The sequence below is a fragment of the Schistocerca serialis genome, chromosome 5 (genome assembly GCF_023864345.2).
Source record: "Schistocerca serialis cubense isolate TAMUIC-IGC-003099 chromosome 5, iqSchSeri2.2, whole genome shotgun sequence".
Classification (NCBI taxonomy): Eukaryota; Metazoa; Arthropoda; class Insecta; order Orthoptera; family Acrididae; genus Schistocerca; species Schistocerca serialis.
Genome location: NC_064642.1, coordinates 469,308,783 through 469,331,629, shown reverse-complemented (window position 1 = coordinate 469,331,629; position 22,847 = coordinate 469,308,783). Strand labels below are relative to the sequence as shown.

At 40.5% G+C, this 22,847-nt stretch overlaps 1 protein-coding gene across 1 annotated transcript in view; it reads left to right on the top strand.

Annotated features, from left to right (window-relative positions):
• LOC126481606 (uncharacterized) overlaps positions 1 to 22,847 on the top strand; it is an 88,997-nt gene that overhangs the window by 42,712 nt on the left and 23,438 nt on the right. The window contains exon 3 of the mRNA XM_050105478.1: positions 8,900 to 9,046. Coding sequence (XP_049961435.1) covers positions 8,900 to 9,046 — 147 coding nt within the window. The remainder of the gene's footprint in view (positions 1 to 8,899; positions 9,047 to 22,847) is intronic.

Here is a 22,847-nt window from a genome sequence, read left to right as displayed (position 1 = left end):
CGACATTATGTTTTCTCCTAGCATTTTCTGTGTCCCAGTAGTGGGCATCATGACGGTTCATTGCAACACAATTTGTGAACATGGATTCACCATAGAACATAATATTCTGTAAAGTGTCCAGAATGAAATTATTCAGTGTACATTTGCAGAAAGTAGCTACCCAACTGAAGTCGTCCCCATTCAGCTTCTGTGTCAGATACAAGTGGTATGGGTAAACTTGTTACCGTGTACAGTTCCTCACACATATGTAAGGCTTAGACTAGTGACTCCAGCAACTTCTCTTAAGTTGACGTCAGCACCTTGGTACATCGCAGGCAAAACAAACACTTCCGTGTCCTTACTTTCTACAAGTCTTCGTCTACTACCGCCGTGACTTCCCAGACTACTTGTTCCTCGAAGTCTTTGTTTAGCATTTATTGAGCTTTCAACTATAATATCTCACAGTATAAGGCATGGCTGTTTCGTTGGCATCGCGTCTGTCGAGCATTAGCAACACGTCAACCTATTAGTTGGTTGCTTATGCCATATCCATGGCAGATCTAACCTCGTTTGTTTGTGTTTTCCGCACTGCCTTAGTTCAGGGGCCCACTAGAAGTGTAAATAGTTGTGAAAACACTCTTCACCTCTTAGCTATAAGTAACACTGATGAGAGTGGGAGCATCAAGACGAATACAGGGATTAGTGATCAAAAGGTCGTTGTAGCAAGGCTGAATACCACAACTTCCAAACCCACTGCAACTAAATTTCAAATGCATGTGTTTAAAAGAGCAGATAAAAATTCGCTTGACGCCTTGCTTCCGGACTATGTAAGCGAAGACCAGATGTGGCTTAACTTCAGAGAAATAGTATCGACAGTAACTGAGAGATGTATACCAATTAAATTAATAAGAGACGGAGCTGGTCGCCCACGGCACACCAAATAGGCCAGAACACAATTTCAGCAGCATCAAAAAAGGGTGCAAGATTTAAAAGATGAAAAAAGTCCCCGAGATTGGCAGAGCTTTCAGAAGCCCGATATTTAGAGCAGACATCAGTGCGAGATGCCTATAACAGTATCCACAACGAGACTGTCTCGAAATCTGACATAAAATCCAAATAGATTCTGCTCGTATATGAAGTATACCAGTGACAAGACACAATCTATACCTTCACTGCACGATAGCGATGGTAATGTTAGTGATGACTGAGTCACCAAAGCGGAGTTACTAAATACGGCTTCCCGAAATTCCTTCACCAAAGGAGGCAAATATATTTTCCAGAAATGGAATTAATAACTGCTGCAAACGTGAATAACTTAGAAATAGATATTCACCATGCGGCGAAGGACCTTAAATCACTTAATAAAGGCAGGTTTTCCGATCCAGACTGTATATCAACCAGATACGTTTCAGAATATGTTCAGATAACAGCTCCATACTTAGCGATCATAAACCACTGCTCGTTCGTCGAAAGACTGGAAAGTTGCACTGGGCACAACAATACTCGAGAAATAATATACGAGTAGTCCGCTGAATTACAGACCCATAACACTAATGTTGACTTGCAGTCGAATTTGGAACACATACTGTATTCGAACACTATGAATTACTTCCAGGAAAATGATCTATTGGCATATAGTTCACAGGGATTCAGAAAATATCGGTCTTGTGCATCAGAACTAGATCTTTATTCTCCTCAAGTAACGACTGCTACGAGAGGAGATTGGTTGGTTGGTTGGTTGTTTCGGGGAAGGAGACCAGACAGCGAGGTCATCGGTCTCATCGGATTAGGGAAGGACGGGGAAGGAAGTCGGCCGTGCCCTTTGAAAGGAACCATCCCGGCACTTGCCTGGAGCGATTTAGAGAAATCACGGAAAACCTAAATCAGGATGGCCGGACGCGGGATTGAACCGTCGTCCTCCCGAATGCGAGTCCAGTGTCTAACCACTGCGCCACCTCGCTCGGTACGAGAGGAGATCTCATATTGATTCCATATTTCTAGATTTCCAGAAGGCTTTTGATACTATTCCTCACAAGTGGCTTCTAATCAAATTGCGTGCCTGTGGAGCATATCCTCAATTGAGCGACTGGATTCAGAAAGATCACAGTTCATAATAATTGACGGAAAGTTTTCGACTAAAACAAAAGGTGTTCCCCAATGAAGTTTTACAGGCCATCTGCTGTTTTTAATCTGTATTAACGGTTTAGGAGACGATCTAAGCAACCGTTCTCGATTGTTTGCAGTTGATACTGTCGTTTACCGTCTAGTAAAGTTATCAGAAGATCAAAACCAACTGCTAAATAATTTTGACAAAATATCTGAATGATGCAAAAAATGGCAATTGAACCTAAATAAGGGGAAAATGCGAGATTATCCACATGATTACTAAAACGAATCTGTTCAATTTCGGTTACACGATAAATCACACAAATCTAAAGGCTGACAATTCAACTAAACGCGTGGATATAATAATTCCTAACAACTGAAATTATAACAACCACGTAGCTAATTTTATGGGAAAGGCGAACCAAAGGATCTACATTATTGGCAGAGCACTTAGAAGGTGAAACAAATCGACTAAAGAGACTGCCTGCATTACTCTTGTCCGTCCTCTGCTAGAGTGTAGCTGTGCGATATGGGATCCTTACCAGAGAGAAGTGACGAAGGTCATCGAAGAAGTTCAAAGAAGGGCAGCTCATTTTGTATTATAGTGGATCAGGGAAGAGAGTACCACGGATATGATGCGCGAGCTGGGGTGGCAATCATTGCAACAAAGGCATTTCTCGTTGCGGCGAGATCTTTTCGCGAAATTTCTATCTCTGGCTTTCTCTCCCGAATGCGAAATTCTTCTGTTGATGCCCTCCTACATAGGGAGAAATGATAATCGTTATAAAATGAGAAAAAGTTTGAAGCGTTCGTTTTTTCCGCGCGCTTTTCAAGAGTGGAACGGTCTTGTGAGAAAGTAGTTTGATAACCCTCTGCCTGCACTTAGGGCTGAATTGCAGAGTAGTCACGTACTATAGGTAGACTTCGATGTAGATCTGTACCCCATCGTAAGGTTACCGGTACATTCTACAATCTAAGCGTACATAACTTCAAACACTGCATCGATGAAGCCTGTCGCTCTGTAACACCAGCGACATTACCTCTCGTTCACAAGTGAGGTAGTTGGTGCATTGAGTTGTGCATGCAGCAAAAAGAGAATTAATCTGGAAACCTCACTTAAATGAACATTCTACCATTATAATATACATCCGAACACAAACAGGTATGTCCATTATGTTGTATCTTGCCCTTAATGTTAGATCGTTTTTAGCTCCAGAACTAAAATGAATGGAAATTTGATTTAAACTCATTTGTACACAGTTGGTTTAAATACATCAAGTACATGACAGAAAAAATAACGTTGTGTGTTTGCTATAAATTCCTGGAAAATAACTAAATAATCTATGTTAATTATTCCAGAGACAGAAAAACGTTTCTTAGTGTTACCTATCTAATTAGTATTCATCTCCCTTACTACTTTTAAGTTACAGAGAAAAATATCTAATCTGAAACACCCCGCAGAAGTTATAATGATTCGAAGCATTATGTCCCAGTTTTGCAAAGTTTTTAACCAGTCAAGTTTATTTTATTTGTAAAACATCAGTTATGTTTATTCTATCATTTTGTAGACTAAATATGTTTTCTGCGTTTTGAATTTCATAGAATCAAAATAGTCTTGGTTAATAATGTTATGTTCTGTATGCGTTGCTTACGGTGTTTATTGCACCTTTGTGCAAGTTTGGGAAGCATCTGGTTTTTACTCTCGTTAGAAGCAGAGGTCAGCTGTCGCCAAAACTTTGATGTCGCTTTCACATTCAGTTTTATAGGCTTTTTAGAAGCCTACGTATCCTTTAAATGCGATTTCTTCTGTAGCTATACTCGTTTTACAGTTAGTACTGTTCGCTGTTGTATTATTGTGTGTGTGTGTGTGTGTGTGTGTGTGTGTGTGTGTGTGTATTGTGAGGTGAAACTAAGATACCAGAATGTGGATGGTTGGGGTTGTAGGATAGGTGAGTGGATGCATTTGACCTGTCACGGGAAAGGGGAAGAGGATGGAAGAATGTCGGTGAGGAAATATAGGCTCATTTGGCTGTAATATTATACTGAAAATATCTTCTGTTAATTTAAAAATTATCTGGTTTGCCAGGCTAGTGTGATCGCTAGGAACTATTTGTTTTATATAACTATTTTATGATTATGGTAGTTTTATTGTAGGACAATGGAAATGTTTCCTATTTCGTACCCTTGCGATTTCCACGTCTGGGTGCCTTGCAGTAATTTTATGATTCTGTTGGTCTAAATATCTTACGAAATAAGAGTGATTTGTTCTTTACTTCTATACACTTACATGGTATTTCTATCTGGCGTGAAATGTTCTTTTATTCACATGCTCATAAATTAAGGATAATTGCAGAATGTGGTGCCACACAACGTGGCACTACAGAAAACTGGCGCTAATAGCATAGGCACAGATCTGCAAGTCCACAGTGTTGGTGATGAGTTGAGAAAACCGTCCCGAAACACATGTTCTGCAAAACGCTACTGTTTCCTGCGCATGTACCCCGACATCAGTATGGTATATGATCAGCATGCACAATTACAAAGGCCGCACAACGGGTTCGCATACTCTGGATCAGGTGGTCGAGCAGATGCTGGGGTATATCCTCCCATTCTTGCACCAGTGCCTGTCGGAGATCCTGAAGTGTCGTGGGTGTTTGAAGATGTGCAGCGATACGTCGACCGAGAGCATCCCAGACGTGCTCGATGGGGTTCAGGTCTGGGGAACAGGCAGGCCACTCCATTCGCTTTATCTTCTGTTTCAAGGTACTCCTCCAGGATGGCAGGTCGGTGGGGCCGTGCGTTATCATCCATCAGGAGGAAGGTGGGACCCAGTGCACCCCTGAAAAAGCGGACATATTGGTGCAAAATGACATCCCGATACACCTGACCTCTGTCAAAGACATGCAAGGGTGTCCGCGCACCAATCATAATCCCATCCCACACCATCAAACCATGACCTCCATACAGGTCCCTTTCAAGGACATTAAGCGGCTGGTATCTAGCCAGATAAAACCCCGGCGAGAATCACTGTTCAGACTATACCTGGACTCGTCCGTAAACATAACCTGGGACCACTGTTCCAATGACCATGTACTGTGGTTCAAATGGCTCTGAGCACTATGGGACTTAACTTCTGAGGTCAGCAGTCCCCTAGAACTTAGAACTATTTAAACCTAACTAACCTAAAGACATCACACACATCCATGCCCGAGGCAGGATTCGAACCTGCGACCGTAGCGGTCGCGCGGTTCCAGACTATAGTGCCTAGAACCATGTACTGTGTTCTTGACACCAGGCTTTGCGGGCTCTCCTGTGACGAGGGGTCAGTGGAATGCACCTTTCAGGTCTCCGGGCGAATAAACCATGACTGTTCAGTCGTCTGTAGACTGTCTCTCTGGAGCCAACAATTCCAGGGGCTGCGGTAAAGTTCCGAGCAAGGCTACCTGCAGTACTCCGTGGCCGTCTTCTTGTGGTGTTGTACACTGTGGACTTCCCATACTGTAGCTCCTGTACACTTTTCCTGTCTGCTGGAATCGTTGTCATAACTGTAAGATCACACTTTGTGGCACACGGAGGGCCCGTGCTACGACCTGCTGTGTTTGACTAGCCTCCAGTCGCCCTCTCATTACGTCATCAATATGTGTTCTTTGAGCCATTTTCAACACATAGTCACCATTAGCATTTCTGGAAACGTCTGCACACTTACTCGCTGCACCGTACTTTGACATGCACCAACACACCTCTGCGTATGAGGACTGCTGCGAGCGCCACCGTGCGACGACCGCAGGTCAAATGCAACGCATGGTCATACACCGAGGTGATTTAAACCCGCAAACCGCCCACCAGAGCGTTGTTTCACCATGTATCAGCACAATCCTTAATTTATGAGCATGAGTGTAGTTTGTACTGTGCAGGTGACTTTTCGATGTATAGGAAAAGACACCCGCAGACATGTGGTACAAATAATTTGAGGACAAAATGTACGCTTCTTTTTTTTTTGTTTGCATTACGATTTAGTCAATAACTAATGTATAAGTTGTTTTTTTAGAGGAACGGACTTCGGAAAACAGTCAACTGCGTGGGCTGGAACACCTTGCCATTGGAGAAACTTTTTGGATCACGTCGGCAAGTGTGGGATATGTGCAGGGATAAGTACGCAGTATTCAGTACACGACACGCGCCAAGTTTTACTCCATGATACTACTGCACTTGGCCGTTATTGGAAACACGTGGTGACGTTTGCAGTAAAGGCGTACAGCAGTGACTAAAAAAGAACACATTGCACCGTCAGTGCTTTCAGATTAGTTGTGCAGAGAGTTGTAAAGCTACCGTAGGTTACGTAGACTACCATAAGCAAACGTAGACTACGGAACTTTTCCTAGTAGCTTCGGTCAGTTAATTTCGTATCCGTGATACCTAAACGTTAGATGTGTTGCATACTTCATAACGTTCGCTTTCGTTACGCATGCGATCAGTGTCACACTGGGGTCAGTGGAATGTACCTTTCAGGTCTCCGGGCGAATAAACCATGACTGTTCAGTCGTCTGTAGACTGTCTCTCTGGAGCCAACTAGACCTAAATACTGGAAGCGATGAACCGCCTACAAACCGAGTGTGAATATTTAAAGGGCCGGGTAAGCTACGGAACATTTTTGTTCTGCGTAGTTATCCCTCTGTCTCTTACTTAAGAATAAACAATATTTATAGAAAAACTGAAATCGTCAGTGTTTAATTTATGTTTTATTCGAAAACTGTTGATCTGTAACGTGAAACAGAGCGATGCTTTTGTAAAAATAAAGAAAACAATACAGTTTTATCACGTAGCGCCAGAAAGCGCAATTTCTTCAACAAAAATGTGAAATAAAAAAACGCAAAACAAAAATATATCAAACATCGCTATAATACTTCGTGGAATTTATGGAAAACTTTTTTCCTGTTATTCAGAAAAAACTTCTGTATTTATCATAACAACTTTGATCGTGATGAAGAACGTTCTATTGAATACAAGGTAACGAGAATAATTATATATTTTCTTATGTTTGTGCGTGTAGACCATACTTGCATCAAAAGTAATTGCTTTGCTTTCATAAAAGCGCAAACATAACTCGATCAACTAATTTTTATTACTTATAAAATACAGTTTATAGTCTGTAACCTATAAACAATAGACTAACACTGAATGATATGTGATTTTATTTTTGTGCAAAACAAACAGCTCAACAAACAAAAAACAAAGGGAAGTCATCAGCTCCCCTTTACTCTCTTACGTCATTCCTGTTTCTGTCACTACCAATTCTAGCAATGCTATCAGTAATCTTACCATTTACTACGTTATTTATGTAGTGTACCGAAACCACCTAGAGCGCAACTCTAGTCGTGCAAGTGCTATCTGCCCCGATTACACACTGGCTCACGACAAGCCCACAGAAGCGCATTCACTCCCAGGTGCCTTAATGTTGTAGTCTAGCAATAACTGTTCCATTCCAAACCATAAGAGCTACGGTGTTTCGAAATTACGACCCTCGTTCGCTAGAAACTTTTCGTGCATTTTCCTACATGTTCCTTTGGCACGAGACAGTAGCATGAAATATTTCTAAATGTGATCACTTTTCGGACGAATTAGTTGTTTTATGTTCTTCTGACTTACGATTTGTGAGCTACATGTAAGTAGAATGCCTCGATAAAATTTGTTTGCGTGAAAAATAGTACGTAAATTTTCGATTTCTTTCAGCATTATCAGCAAGTCATTTGATGTTCTGGACGCATTGAAACCTCTCCCTGTATATCCTTCATCACGTGTGTTGCATTTTAATTCACATATGCCTGATAATAGAATATGGTTTTTCCACTTCCTTTAGGAAATATTTTTGAATTGAATCGTTTATTATTTATGATTGTATATCTATGTGTACCAGCTTTTGTTTACTTTTCCGTCTTTCTCTCGTCTTGTACTTTTATTTGTGTGGGATTTCTGTCTTTGTGACGTTGATGATTCTCTGTTTCCTGTTTGCTATTCCTTGATTTTAATATTCAGCTATGTTATTTGATTTTATTCTTGTTGTTGTGTTGTGTGGTCTTCAGTCCTGAGACTGGTTTGATGCAGCTCTCCATGCTACTCTATCCTGTGCAAGCTTCTTCATCTCCCAATACCTACTCCAACCTACATCCTTCTGACTCCGCTTAGTGTATTCATCTCTTGGTCTCCCTCTACGATTTTTACCCTCCACGCTGCCCTCCAATACTAAGCTGGTGATCCCTTGATGCCTCAGAACATGTCCTACCAACCGATCCCTTCTTCTAGTCAAGTTGTGCCACAAACTCCTCTTCTCCCCAATTCTAGTCAGTACTTCCTCATTAGTTATGTGATCTACCCATCTAATCTTCAGCATTCTTCTGTAGCACCACATTTCGAAAGCTTCTATTCTCTTCTTGTCCTAGGAATGATATATAAGCATAGGTTGTTGGGTCCATCTTGCCTGTTCTCTGGACGCTATCGTTGCTTATCGGCGGGTGGAAAAGCATTGTTCTAAGAGCGCATCCAGAGACGTATTGATTTCCCTATTCAAGATACCACTTGCTCGATTTAGTTAACCTGGGTATCTTTTCGTTCATGATCGTAGAGATGGTTTAGGAGCGACGAACTGATACAAATTAGAATGATAAACATTTGAATCACCTATGTGTTTGCCTATGTGGTTTGTATAAACGGAGTAATCAAAAGTAAAGCAGCAGCAATCAACCAAAAAGAACATTAACACGAGGACGTCTTCGCTGTAGCGCTGACCTACACTTGAGACCGCTGCCTCCTTTTGCAGGCCTGCGCTGGGCGTGTTCTGAGGACAGGGAGTGCCTCCCTTTCGGGGAGTGCACGACACCCAACAACACAGAGAGCAACAGCTCGACGGGCCGCGTGTGTCTCTGTAAGCCGGGACACCCCGAGACGGACGATGAAGAATGCAGCGGTGAGTATTCCTACAGGCTGCTTACTGTGCGCTTAGCAGACGACGAAAAAGAATTATTCTCACCTGTCTGAACTTCAGCGTACAGGGTGTCTCGAACCTTTACGGTCAAAATTATACATTTGGCTAAAGTTCATATACTTAGCGCTTTGAGTCGGGATCCTAATGCTCGAAACTAAATTCAGTGATGAACACAACTTACGAAGGAAAGTAACTTCTGCATGGTGTGTCACTGCCAAGTAACACTCGATGAAACTTGGACCATACTGTAATGTGTATTCATTTTTGTGTAAAGTGCTGGAGGGTAAAGCTATTTCGTGATCGCGCACGAGTGGATAACGTATCTTAATGCCTTCACAAGCCCAGGTTGGTAAACAGACATTTTACATAGCTATTAATTTTGGCCCTGTAATACCGCTAATGTTAGGTGCGGATCGTCTCAAATTAATTAGAAATTCTGCTGTGACATAACAAGAACGCGCAAATTGATATTAATGAGAGTTTGTGATTTTTTTGTAAAATGACAACACAACCTCTCCCTTTTTCATTCTACATTTAATTTATCACTGCTTCCAGTGTTCAAGTGATACATAACAAGCAAGTTCAATTACTTTCAACTCTCAACAAAATAATTAACATTTAGAGATCGAATATGTGATTATTAAATCTTTATCTGTATATATGAGAATTTTATAACTAGCAAAACAATTAAATCTTCATCAGCAAAATTTGCATCTACATTGTCATAGCTGTTCAATGGACTAAGTTGGGAGAGAATGAAATTTTTACTTTAAAACTAATCAAACTCTCATGTACTCAATAGAGGGTATGTTGGTATTCAACTCTTGAAATTATATATTGAAAGCATATGCAGGTTGGAGTGAGCAGACTCTCGACTCAACATTTAATGTCGCCTAATGCACTTTGGTATATTACCAATCGGGAACTGTGGCGGCGTTGTCTCCATACTGGATCTGAAACGCTAATTCCCTACTCTGGCCTTGACTGAATCACTCAGTCTCAACTTTCCTGTGTTCAGTAGAATGTTAAATTTTCTCTAGTCAAAATAATGGCTATTGCACACTCGCTAAGGGATGGAGCGACGTGCACAATGCTCTGCCAACGAATATTTGCGCAGGAATATGAACTACCACTTTACATCTGTCGCCACGATACGTGAAGCTTACCGCCCTCACTTCGCAGAGGTAAAGGTCTCAACGTCTTCGCTATTTTTCCACACACAGGTGTGGCCCGCTGCGAGACAAGAGAGCTCTGTTCATTTAGTTCTCAAAAATGCTTTTATATGACGTGACTCTCCCCACCATGTCTCTTGTATGTCATACAGTATGGATCCAGCCAACCGCTTCCACGTTATAGGTGAAATTTTATTTTTCTTACCGGGTCGTTGCTAGCCATCTTAATGCTGTCTAGCCACTTACCCATAGTCTCGGCTGTGTTTATTTAAAAAGGTATTATAATGTTCTCGCCTTATTTCTTTCTGCACTGCAACTGGACCTTCTTTTGTAATTGTTAATTGTGGTTTCCCAATGCCATTAACCACATTCAAAGTCCGCCTCCAAACGGCGTTCACTTTATCTCATTTATGCATCCCCCTGTCGTTATAAGGGTAGGTGCTGTTTTTTTATTCGGTACATGAGATTATTAAAGCTGCTTCCTGTTAACAATATAGAGTTATTTTTGGGGGGGATTTTATTCTGTATCGTAATTATGAAGCTCTTGTAAGACCCGGAAAATGCGTATGCCTTGCAATACTCCTGGAAGACACTGCTGCAGTGGGGTACAAAATGTAACAGGAAGAAATAAGCAAGGAGACGAATAGGAATCACACATTTGCATTGACTTACTGTTCTGTCGTTGCTGGTTGAAAATTTAATACATTATGAATGGAACACACACAAAAAAATGTTCAAATGGCTCTGAGCACTATGGGACTTAACTTCTGAGGTCATCAGTCCCCTAGAACTTAGAACTACTTAAACCTAACTAACCTAAGGACATCACACACATCCATGCCCGCGGCAGGATTCGAACCTGCGACCGTAGCGGTCGCGCGGTTCCACACTGTAGCGCCTAGATCAGCTCGGTCACCACGGCCGGCGAACACACACATCACTGGTGTAATATTCTACAATATTTATTATTTGTTGCACAAACAGGTTTTCGGTTGTTACGCCATTTTCGGGTACGATGATAACGATGTGGTGCAGTGAAATTTTGCTGTAGCAAAGACTTTAAATTAGAGAATCTATTTACAGAGATGAAAAATGTTAATGCTAGAATTAGGAATAAAACAAGAGGGATTATTTCAATCTAAATATGATGTAAGATTATTTGACAAAGATAAAATATGTGACACATCAACCAGCGAACTGTAGAGAAATTAAAACAGTTGTACATAGAAGAAAATAATTTAACAATAAATTTCGGTGACATAGTCCAAAGATGTGCCTAAACAATACAACTTGTCTTTAATAGTTCCTAAATTACAAACAGATAAGAGATAATAGTGATATTAAGCATTTGAGTGAAGCAGCTGTGATTATACTTTTTTTTACCGCAATGAGAGAAATCATAGTAACTGAAATAAAGGAAAATGGGGCATGTACCTAAAATGAGTAATTGATCTACATAAAATCTGCCACATTTATAAGTAATTTATATAATCCATGCTTTTCCGAAGCTGGAGTCCTGTCTTTATTATCAGGCAAACAGTACCAACAGTACTACGCACATAAAATGTGGGATCCTGCCCACTCGTCTCTTATAGGGTGCCTAAGGATGCTACTTTCTCGGACAGCTATACAACAATTCAAGCAAATCACATTAAATGGTTTTTATTACAATAAAGTAGATGGACAATACTTAACTTTGGTTTATAAGAACGTGTCGCAAGCGATTGGCGCCATTAAAACAGTCAGTGTCCTTTACTATATAGTATATGCAATGTCCATGCAAGTCATTCACACTCGGTCAAAAGTCACTGCTATCGTTAATGTCACTGCTCCTTTAGGCCTCTCTGCTAGTACCTCGGCTAGTGTCATTATTGTAATGTGCCGCCGAGGCTGGATGGAGCGGCGCTTCTAGTCTCCTCTTGTAGAGGCCGCTCCTGTCGTGGTGAGTTCCTAGTCTGCGTGCTACTGGCTGACGCCGTCGCACAGCCCTCTCTGCTCTTGCGCTCTTCATCTTCGTGCCGACGCTTGTCGTTAGGCTGGAACATAAAATGGTGTTTTTATGTTCCTGCATTTAAGCTTTCTGCCTACTTGCAGTAAGATTTTCCCTGCGCCATTAATTGCAGTCTTGAGGTACTGGATCAAGGAGAGGGTAAAGAAGAGAGTACAGGCATTTTTGTGCTTTTTGTGCGTTATGGAGTCGACTCAGGCAGCAGCATAGCCATCGTTTGACGCTGTTTGTTTGATTGCATTTAATTCCATTTGGAAGTTGTCTTCACTCATGGGAACAGTTATTAGGCGATGTATCATTAAGTAAATATTGTTATGTGTGTGTAAATATTGTTACGTGTGTGTCATTCATATTTAGACGTTTCTTCAAATACAATAATTACACTGAAGTCGCCGAGATTAATTCCCCTGAACATAACAAGAGGCGGTACCTGACTCTTAGTAAGGTGTGTGATCACCACGGGTGGCATTGCCATCTCTTGTAACACCCCAAGAAACCCGAAAACCCAAATAAGAATGTCATGATAATTTAAAGTAGGGAATAGTGTTATCCTGACAGGTAAGACAACTTTCACAATAATATAACACCTTAAAGTTTTGATGAACATCGATTTCAATAATTACTGAGTATGTCATGATATAAAGCTAGAAAGAAAGAAAGGTTACTTTTAATTAGCTATCAAACATCTCAGTAAGAACTGCAAATCAGTACGACGAAAGTTAAGTCCAAAGTAATATGTCGGTCAGAGATAACATTTATTGTGAAAGAGAGATGTAAACGCGGCGAAAAGGAAATTCAATGCGTCTACAATGCTCGATCATGGAAAAGTCAGTCTCTTGCTAGCTTGCTTACCATCAAGTCCAGAGAGAGCACCGTTTGTTATAGTACTACAAACGGAACGCTACGAGATTGTTTCTTTTTTAAATAAAAGTTATATTGTGTGACAGAGATGCGCGGACCTTTTTCTCAGTTATTCTGACTTGAGAACTTGACCTGAAATGATATTCTGATAGTGTACGACGAGTTAATGAACTTTAATTATTGGAGATATTATTGTTGGACTCAACCTTCATCAAAGTGAACACTTACAACAGAAAATGGACGTAGTATCGAAGACTGCAATACCTGGTTACCTGGAGTAGGAAACATTAATTCGACCACACGAAGATAGTACAAATTCGTCGATTGTAAAAGTTGTCGTAATTGTCACGATAACCGAACTGAAAAGAATCGTAATTGATCTGATCCATCGGTGTGCGCGTGGCGTGATGATTATAAACTAATTGCTAAGAAGGAACAATAAAATTGTTCGTCAGTAATGGAAATCTCACGTGTTGGCTCGATCATTAATTGAACTGTGTGATAGTTGATGATCAAAATCAATTAACTGTGAACATTTCAGTTGAAAGAGTGACTGATGAACACTGAGCATTGAAAGGAGCGTCTTGCCGAAAACATATCACGACGCACGAAAGCAAGATAGCATTATGGATTTTCTCTGGATTTGCGTCGTGCCGTAGTGAACAATTCTGCCTAGCAACGTAACAACTACTGATACTGAACCGCAAATTAATTTTTCCTCGCTTCAGTGGTGTGAAACGACGCCGGTGATGAATACTGCAATAACTAACTATCCGGGCATAGCAAATCATCATAAAATCATAACAGACGATTACAACCAGCAGTTCGCATCGCTGATAAGACTGTGCGGACTCGCAAACGGACTTTCATACATTACGCGAGGAACAATTTTCTTTAGAGACTTTCAGGTGCTGATCACGTGATTCGACGGAGACAAACATCACTGCGCGTCGCGTCTCCATTCCACCGACCGAGCTGTAGCAGTAGCGGCTCAACATCAACAGCGACAACAAAAAGGGGAGAGGGGACGTCACACTCTGCAACGTGCTGATGCTGGCCATAAAGTTGATAAGGAGTACTTGTGGGAGGGTAGTCCATTCCTCCATCAACGTCATAGACAACTGCTGGATTATTGTTGGTGCACGTGGACGTTTTGCAATACGTCTCCCCAACGCAATTAGGTACCCTTATGTGGCGATAGGTGGGAACACACAGTGCACACGGGAATGTTGTCGAACATAGTCGTTTTGGAGGTCCAGGTGTTATGGTGTGGGGAGGTAGCATGTTGCATGGGCGTACTGAACTCCAAGTCTTTGAACACGGTACGCTCACCGGTCATCTGTTCTCCTTCGACATTTGCGTCTTTTCAGGGGTGCGTTCGGCCCTTACTTCATTTTTGTGGTTGACTATGTGCGACCGCATCGAACTGTGCAGGTGGAAGAGCTCTTGGAACGATAGTATATTCAGCGAATGGAATGGCCTACCCGCTCTCGCGACTTGGATGCGTTGGGGAGTACGTTGTAGTACGTCCACACGCGCCAGCGACCATCCAGTATTTGTAAACCTCACGGGTGCAGGAGCGGACTCCCGATCACGAGAACACCTCAGGAACCTTGTGGCCAGCATAGGAGAACGTTGTGTGTGTTCCCATCCGTGGTCCTCAAGCGCCCTATTAGAATCCATGTCCCATCTTTTGTAATGTCCGGGAGACCCTCATGAATCGCAATGGCTTCAATGCAAATATTTTCTTTGAATAAATATGTGAGTTCTGTTTGTCTCATCGCATATTCCCTTCTGTTACTTTCTGTACTATACTGTAACAGTTCTTTCTATGTATTGTACGAGTTCCATGGAGCCTTCTCACTGTGCAGTGACCCTTTCGTCCTTAACTTTTGTGCGTCAGTTTACTCAGCTCTTTATTGATAAAAAGAACTTACAGTAACAGCACAAAGTGACGGGCACAATGTCTACTTTTTTGCTCCATTTAGTACTGTGGGCTGTGCCATGACTCTAGAAATTCGTTTGGGTGTCTTTTCTAGTTTTATCCTTAAATATTCTCATCATGTCGATAAGTGTTGATGTTCTTATTATCTTTTTCTTCTTCAAAAGTTATGTCACATTCTAGATACTGATAATGGAACACCTGTTCTGTTATGTTCTTGATGACTATCTCAGTCCTTATAGGACACTTCCGTAAAAATACTATTGTTTTGTTATTGATATCTGTAGATGGTAATTTAGTCTTATACTGCTTAATCCATGAACCGCTATCTGTAATTTGTCTTCACTGTCCTGTACGATTACATGGTCGTCGGGAAAAAGCATTCTACTTAGAAATTGTACTACATGTTATTAAAGAGGTACTGGGCGAAAAACCCAAAACACATCGAAAAAAGGGACTTAAGATTTGCAATGAAGCGATAGAAGAAGCTATACAAAAGAAAAATAAAGCACATAGGCTGTTGTTACAGAAACAGATAATCAATCACTAACTGCAAATATTCGTGATCATCGTGAACATATTACAGATGACTGTACTGTTTGATAGTGTCACGAATGTTGATGGTCCCGGCGGAGGTTCGAGCCCTCCCTCGGGCATGGGTGTGTGTGTTTGTCCTTAGGATAATTTAGGTTAAGCGGTGTGTAAGGTTAAGGACTGATGAACTTAGCATTTAAGTCCCACAAGATTTCACACACATTTGAACACATTTGAACGTCTGTTGATGTGGAGGCTACTTGTGTGTTACGAACCATAAGTAGTTAACATACCCGTTCCTCACATCTACTGCTCATTCAAAACCTCATACCATGTGATTCATCTCCGGCCGTTGGTTCTTTAGTTCAAAATAATTAAGAACTCTCTTCCTTCTAAATAATATGGGATACCATGTATATAGATCGGTAGACGTTATAGCCCTAGGGATTTTCAACTTAAAACAGATATTGTTATGAATAGAATCCAATCAATTATAGCCCCTAAATAACACAATGAAAAATTCAGATTATGTGAAGTCTTCACGGCTTATCAGCCGATCCTGCTGCAGCAGAACGACGCCTTGACCTGGCTGATAACCCGAGAAGACTTCATCATCGAGATTCGCCGAAAAAGTCTAAATTCGAAACCTCAAACTACTGCCGTTTGAAGCTTCACCAATAAGTAAAAATTTTTGTTCGTAGTTCTTTCCTTAAAGCTGGAGTATTTCCATCTGTCTTTCGTGTTGCATTATGAATCACCATCATGAAAAGAAATTGTATATCCTCGAGCAACTAATTCAGTTTTATTTATTTCGTCAATCATTACGCAAATAGTACTTGGAGACTTCATATGTCTTCACACGCTAAGACCAGTAAGCAACGCCGGCCGGAGTGGCCGTGCGGTTCTAGGCGCTACAGTCTGGAGCCGGGCGACCGCTAGGGTCGCAGGTTCGAATCCTGCCTCGGGCATGGCTGTGTGTGATGTCCTTAGGTTAATTAGGTTTAATTAGTTCTAAGTTCTAGGCAACTGATGACCTCAGAAGTTAAGTCGCATAGTGCTCAGAGCCATTTGAACCAGTAAGCAACAAGAGTGCACACTGTCTGAAGAAAATACTGTACCTATTCCGCATTTCCGGCAGAGTCAGTTCTGCTGCGGTATGGACAACAATGCATCGCAATGTGTGGCTGAAATGGCGTGGCAATTGGAAACGTTCTGCAAAGCTGAAGAAGGCGGGACAGTACGACTCTTGAGGGCAAAACGTCTAAATTGCGCACAGATTACTTGTGAAATTCTGGCAATATATGGACCAAATGCAACATGGTGACAGGTCCTGGTGAAATGCTGCCAGACTTGACCAAGATAGCACAGAGATGGATGTTGTTGACCGGGAATTCCAGATCTCACAATATGCTATTTCCGTCTTCTCGCCGCGCGGGGTAACCGCGTGCTCCGAGGCGTCATGCCACAGTTCACGCGGCTTCCCCCGTCGGAGGTTCGAGCTTCCCTCTGGCATGGGTGTGTGTGTTGTCCTTAGGGTAAGTTAGTTTAAGTTAGCTTAACTAGTGTGTAATCCTAGGGACTGATTACCTCAGCACTTTGGTCCCATAGGTCCTTATCTCCACCACCACAGCCACCGTCTTCGCTGTAAGCTGAAAGAACATTCAGGTGTAAGAGATTTTCCAACGATGAGGACGTTCACATAGCGGTTCTCAAATGGTTCCGTGACCAAGGAGCGGATTTCTATCACCGAAGAACTAAACTATTGGTAGAATGTTTCGATCGTTATTAACAGAGATCTGTTGACTATGAAACTTAATTTTTGACGTCCCTTCATATTTAGTACAACACAAACTGCATTCGCTGTACTTTCATCCAGCTCCTGACTTAACACAAGCCTTCTATTTACATAGAGTGACATGTTATGGCGAATTGTAACACCTGAATGGTACGACAACATGATACGAAGCCAACCAGGTGTAGACTGAACGCTTACCATAATAGCGTGCTGCCTATCGCCCTTAGGCACTTGCTAGGTGTACGTGAACGCCGTCTCACCACCTTCCTCAAATGAAAGTCGAACTATTTTAGCTGAATATGATTTCGTTCATTTCAACGTCAACTTGCACGGCAATCATTTCAGATATACGCAGTCAGGGAATAATTCGATATGGCCTTCTGTGGTTTCAAGTTTATTCCGGAGGTTATTCTCGAATTATTTCTATAACGCCAATTTCACCCTGTATTTGGCATCTACTGACCGAGACATGAGTATATATAATAGCTTTAGCGACGAATTTTGCAGTAGAAAACACGATTCTCAAAGGCGATACGGTAGCACATCCAAGCACTGCGGTTTGTCGCATCATCTGTTATTTTTTAGAATAGTTTCTGGTAGTTTTTATCTATTCTACTGGAGCGAGTTAATGTTAAGCTGTAAATCGATACTAGTTGTTTCGGCAAGAGTATACTGTAGTTTCGCCGAGGTTTCTTTAACGTTTAGCTCAATAAAGAAAAGAACTTTCCTGGATTTTGTTGCAGAATAAAACACAGAAAAACGTTATAATTTTGCGATGTCTACTCTGTATGCGTTTCCAAAGGGAAAGATGAAAGCTTTCCACTATATCTGTTTACAATAGCGTCTACATTCAAAATATAAGTTCAAGTGCCTGACTAAATTACTCGACTCGTATCTGTTGTGTAACTATGTTTTGCTGTATGATGTGACAAAACAGTGATCTTTTCACCCCAAGGTAAATTACGAAGTCTTTAATCAGAGATGAACTTCTTTTGTATTGTTTTCTTTCTTTATGTCAGTTTAAGATATAAACGTAGAATTGCATTTCTACGATTCGGGTGCTGTTGCAGCCTTACACTATATTTTTAATCCGAATGCACGTGACTGTGGATTACGTGCTTGTTTTTTTTCTTTTTTCACGCATAAAGAGAAAGGTTAGTGGCGTCTACCTTTCCAACATGGCTGTCTCGTGATGTAAGGCTGCACTTACTCACACGAAGATCCGGCTCAGGTTTTTCTTTAACATGACTATGCTACCCAAATAACAGGTCTTACGGTGGCGTGCTCGTATTTTACTGAAGCTAAAGGTCAAAGAATAAAAAAATCCAGCACTAGCGCTGAAGTGCTCTACAAATATCAATATTTCCTTTTCTATTTTATTTATTCTTCTCGTCGTCTTTAAAGGAATATTTTTGTAATTTGCATTTTTCTCAGTCGTAAATGTTAATCAACATTCACGTTGATTGTGAATACCACAGAATAGTGGTAAAGGAAGCAGACTCCTGCTAGAAGTTTTCGTAATTGTTTGCATGAATATTTTCCATCCAGATAACTTCAGTGCCTGCATCAGTCTTTGAGAGACGTTTCGATTAATTTGTTTAGTACACAGTAATTTTTCAGGAGTTTCAGCATTTTTGTCAATACATTTTTGATCTAATGCTTGTTTGGCGATGGCGCGTTCACGTGTGTGAGCGGAGGGATGTATGATCCAACGTTGAGTTTCATCTCACAGATCCACATTTGTTCAGTACACTTCTGTCACTGTGCGTACCTGTATATGGGCGTCTAACTTCCTTATCTTTGATCTCGGTGGGCATATGATGTACCACAACGACCGATCTGTTAATTAAGACAGCTACCGTTCTGTGTCGTTATTTCATCTTCCCTGCTAGAAATATTTTAAATACTCCATTGTTCTAACTCAATTCTTCTTTTTTTTGCACAAGTCCCAGTATGTACATTGTCGACTATATTCCATTTAAGGGCCGAGAGCTGAGACGTATTTCAGAATATTCACCCACTTCCTAAGTGCAAGAAAATCGATTAATTAGATTACGTTAGATACGTTTTTTGTTCCATGAAGCCACTGATAGCAGATTCTTCTGGCTGTGGAATATGTCACAAAAACCGAAATAAATAATACTTGTTTACATATTAATTCTACAATGAATCTAGCAGATCGAAAGTGTGTATAGGAGCTGGACATGAACACGAGATATCGCCTTTCGCAGGCACTGACACTATTCAGACACGTCTCACACTACCTGTACTTATTGTATGTAGTTCCTGAATAGCAAAGACGGTTGAAGTTTTGCCAGCAAAAGACAAGGTCCCGGTTTCGGATCCCAGTCTGGGACACAGCCTTAATCTGCTAGAAAATTTATCCCTGGATTTGGAATACTTGGGTTTGATGTCAGATCACAATTGTTCTTCAATATACGAATCGAGTCAATAAATTAGAGCACATTTTCTGCTACTTAGTTATTTCCACTTTCAGAACTGGGCTTTTAGCGTGCTCCCATCTCGGTTTTTCTGACATCTCTTCACAGGGCGACCAGGATCTCTTCTTCCGATGGGATAATCCCCAAGGGTAAGCCTCGGAATTCTGCTGTTTACCATTCTAAAAATGTAGTTTTGCCAATTCATCTGTTTCGGGAAATTCTGTCACTCAATTAAAATGGATTTAATTGCTGCCTTACCTCTTCATTGCATTTTTTCTCTTCTAAAGAGAATTTAGGTTGTTACCAATAACTAATGAATATCATTATTATTGCCTCCATTATTCTTACTGTTACTATTATTATTATTATTATTATTATTATTATTATTATTATTATAGCTAATTATTATTTTTATTAATCATGCAAATTATTATTGGGACATTTATGTTAATTATTTTATACGTGTTGTTCCAGTTAACATGTAAGAGAGGGCCTTAGGGTACTAATTTGATCGGGCTACATAAGCAATAAATAATTAAATAAAATGAGTGAATTATTTCCTTTCACTGAACCGCCTGAATTTTTGTCTCTAATTTGTTTTATTCACCCACGACTCGCTTCCATACGACAACTTTGGCACAGACATGGTCATAAAATTTCAGTTAAATCACTTCTCTCACGCCGGCCGCGGTGGTCTAGCGGTTCTGGCGCTGCAGTCCGGAACCGCGGGGCTGCTACGGTCGCAGGTTCGAATCCTGCTTCGGGCATGGGTGTGTGTGATCTCCTTAGGTTAGTTAGGTTTAAGTAGTTCTAAGTTCTAGGGGACTTATGACCTAAGATGTTGAGTCCCATAGTGCTCACAGCCATTTGAACCATTTGAACTTCTCTCACCTTCAGTGTTGTTCGAATTGTTCCACACACATATCGAAATCGATGAAGCTTTTTCTTCCCTTCGTCGTCATAGTTAAAGGATAAATCACAACCAAGATAAGTGAAACTTGAAACTTCTTGTATTATTTGATCGCCTATTATCTCTTTAGCTCTAATCGGTTTTTTTTTCCTTGCATTGCAGTAACTATTGTTTTTGTGCTAGATATCCGAAAATTATAACTTTTACAGATGATATTCACCATATACAATATTTCAGAAAATTATCATCATCGTCCGGTAGGATGAACTGGTAATCTGCAAAAAGTATAGTATTTATGTACATATTGTTCTTCAGTTTCATTTCAAGGCGCAGATATTCGTTTCAGTACCTAATAATTTTGTCCATATGTATACTAAAGAGCGATGGAGAGAGGCTGCAATCTTAGCATACAATTTGATTAATTAGAATTTATTCCTTCAACTTACACCCCATCTAAAATAACTTTTGTCTTTCCATACTTTTCTTGGATAACTTGACTCACGTGTTTGGAATATCTACAAGCTGTTATCTGCAGCTGCACTTTCATTTAGTAGTTTTGATTCAATTTTCTCATTTTGAGAACACAGAAGGTGCGATCTGGTTTACTTGTTAAAAAAAATTCAAAAGCCAAGATCGCATTAAATCTGTTTGTTATGAAACATGTTGGTTTTAAGTCGGACCTCACACCAAGTTGTCCTGTAGGTAAAGATATATACTGCTCATTGACACGGCCATTTGCATGAAGTGAATTATGGTTTTAAATATTTTAGCTGTGGCAAACCTTTTATATCGCGCTGTTTTTGTGTACATGACAACTTGGAATGATGTCCAACTTAAAATGAAAACGTTTCATAACAAAAAGACTTCTTAAGACCCAAAGATGACAGCAAATATATATTTACGTGATCTTGACTTCTGAATGTTTTTAACAGTAATTTTATTGTGGTGAGAGGTGGTAAGTAAGCTTTTGCACATGCAATAATGTCAGCTGCCCTCACGTGCCTGACTGTAAACATAGCTCAAGATGTGCGGCCCGCCCTCAGCCCTTCCAAGCTGTCCCAACACAGGATGTGGCAACATGCGCAACCTCACTGCTGAGCAGTGTATATAGAGAGGCATAGATAGAAGCACCCATATATGCAACGTGCTACTGAATTAGCTGTAAATTATAAAATGTGTATATTTTGCAACAAACTTAATAATTATTAACACGATTTACGTACTCTTATGTAAAGAAAGATGTTCATTTCCCTACTTCACCCTCTTAGGGGTCGATGTACTTTTTTTTTTTTTACTAAAGTAGCCTATGTTTTTCCTCAGGGGCCAGTCTCCACACCAAACTTCATCCAAATCGATCGATTCAGCTCCTTAGACTTACTTTTGCATTTATAATATAAGTATGGATAAAACATTAAATTACATCTTTTTCTGTGACCCGATTTTGAAAAAATAATGCCTACATGTCCCCCAAGCTAAACTCAATTTATCTGTGAAAACCCCATGAAAATTCGTCTAGTAGTTTTGGAGTTTATTGTTTTCAAACACAGATATGGCGGTTTTACAGATTTATTATTAACATAATCTAAAGTTAAAAACCGGGGAATAAATACGTTAGATACAGAAAGAGGAACAAGAAATTAAAACTAACAATTGAAGTATCACGGCTAGAACTGCTAAAGTCGAGCAAAAATGAGTTTAAAATGCGGAGATGTGTTTGTTACACTACCCATAAAGATCACCTACTTTTAAAATTCTGTATTTGCGCTGAGTAGAAATTTGAAATTTAACTACTGTAAAGACTAAGAGTCACAAGCCATTGAAGAAATAATATTGCGTATTTTTTCATTATGATGTAATGTAATACGCATGCAGAAGCTTATCCCCCCACGCCAACATCTTCTTTACCATCCAATATTTAAATCTGAAGGACTTCCTCAGGCAGCAGCTTAACAGTGTTCATAGAAGTAACTAAGTTCCACCTACTTGTGTCTATCATTAGGTCATGAACTTCAAACCCAATCGTCACATTCGTTCTGTGTGTGCAGAAAAACTGAAGCGAGCCTAGTTTGGTACCTTCAATGGCGTAAAGACACGTAGTTTTAAAGACTGCTGTCATTCGA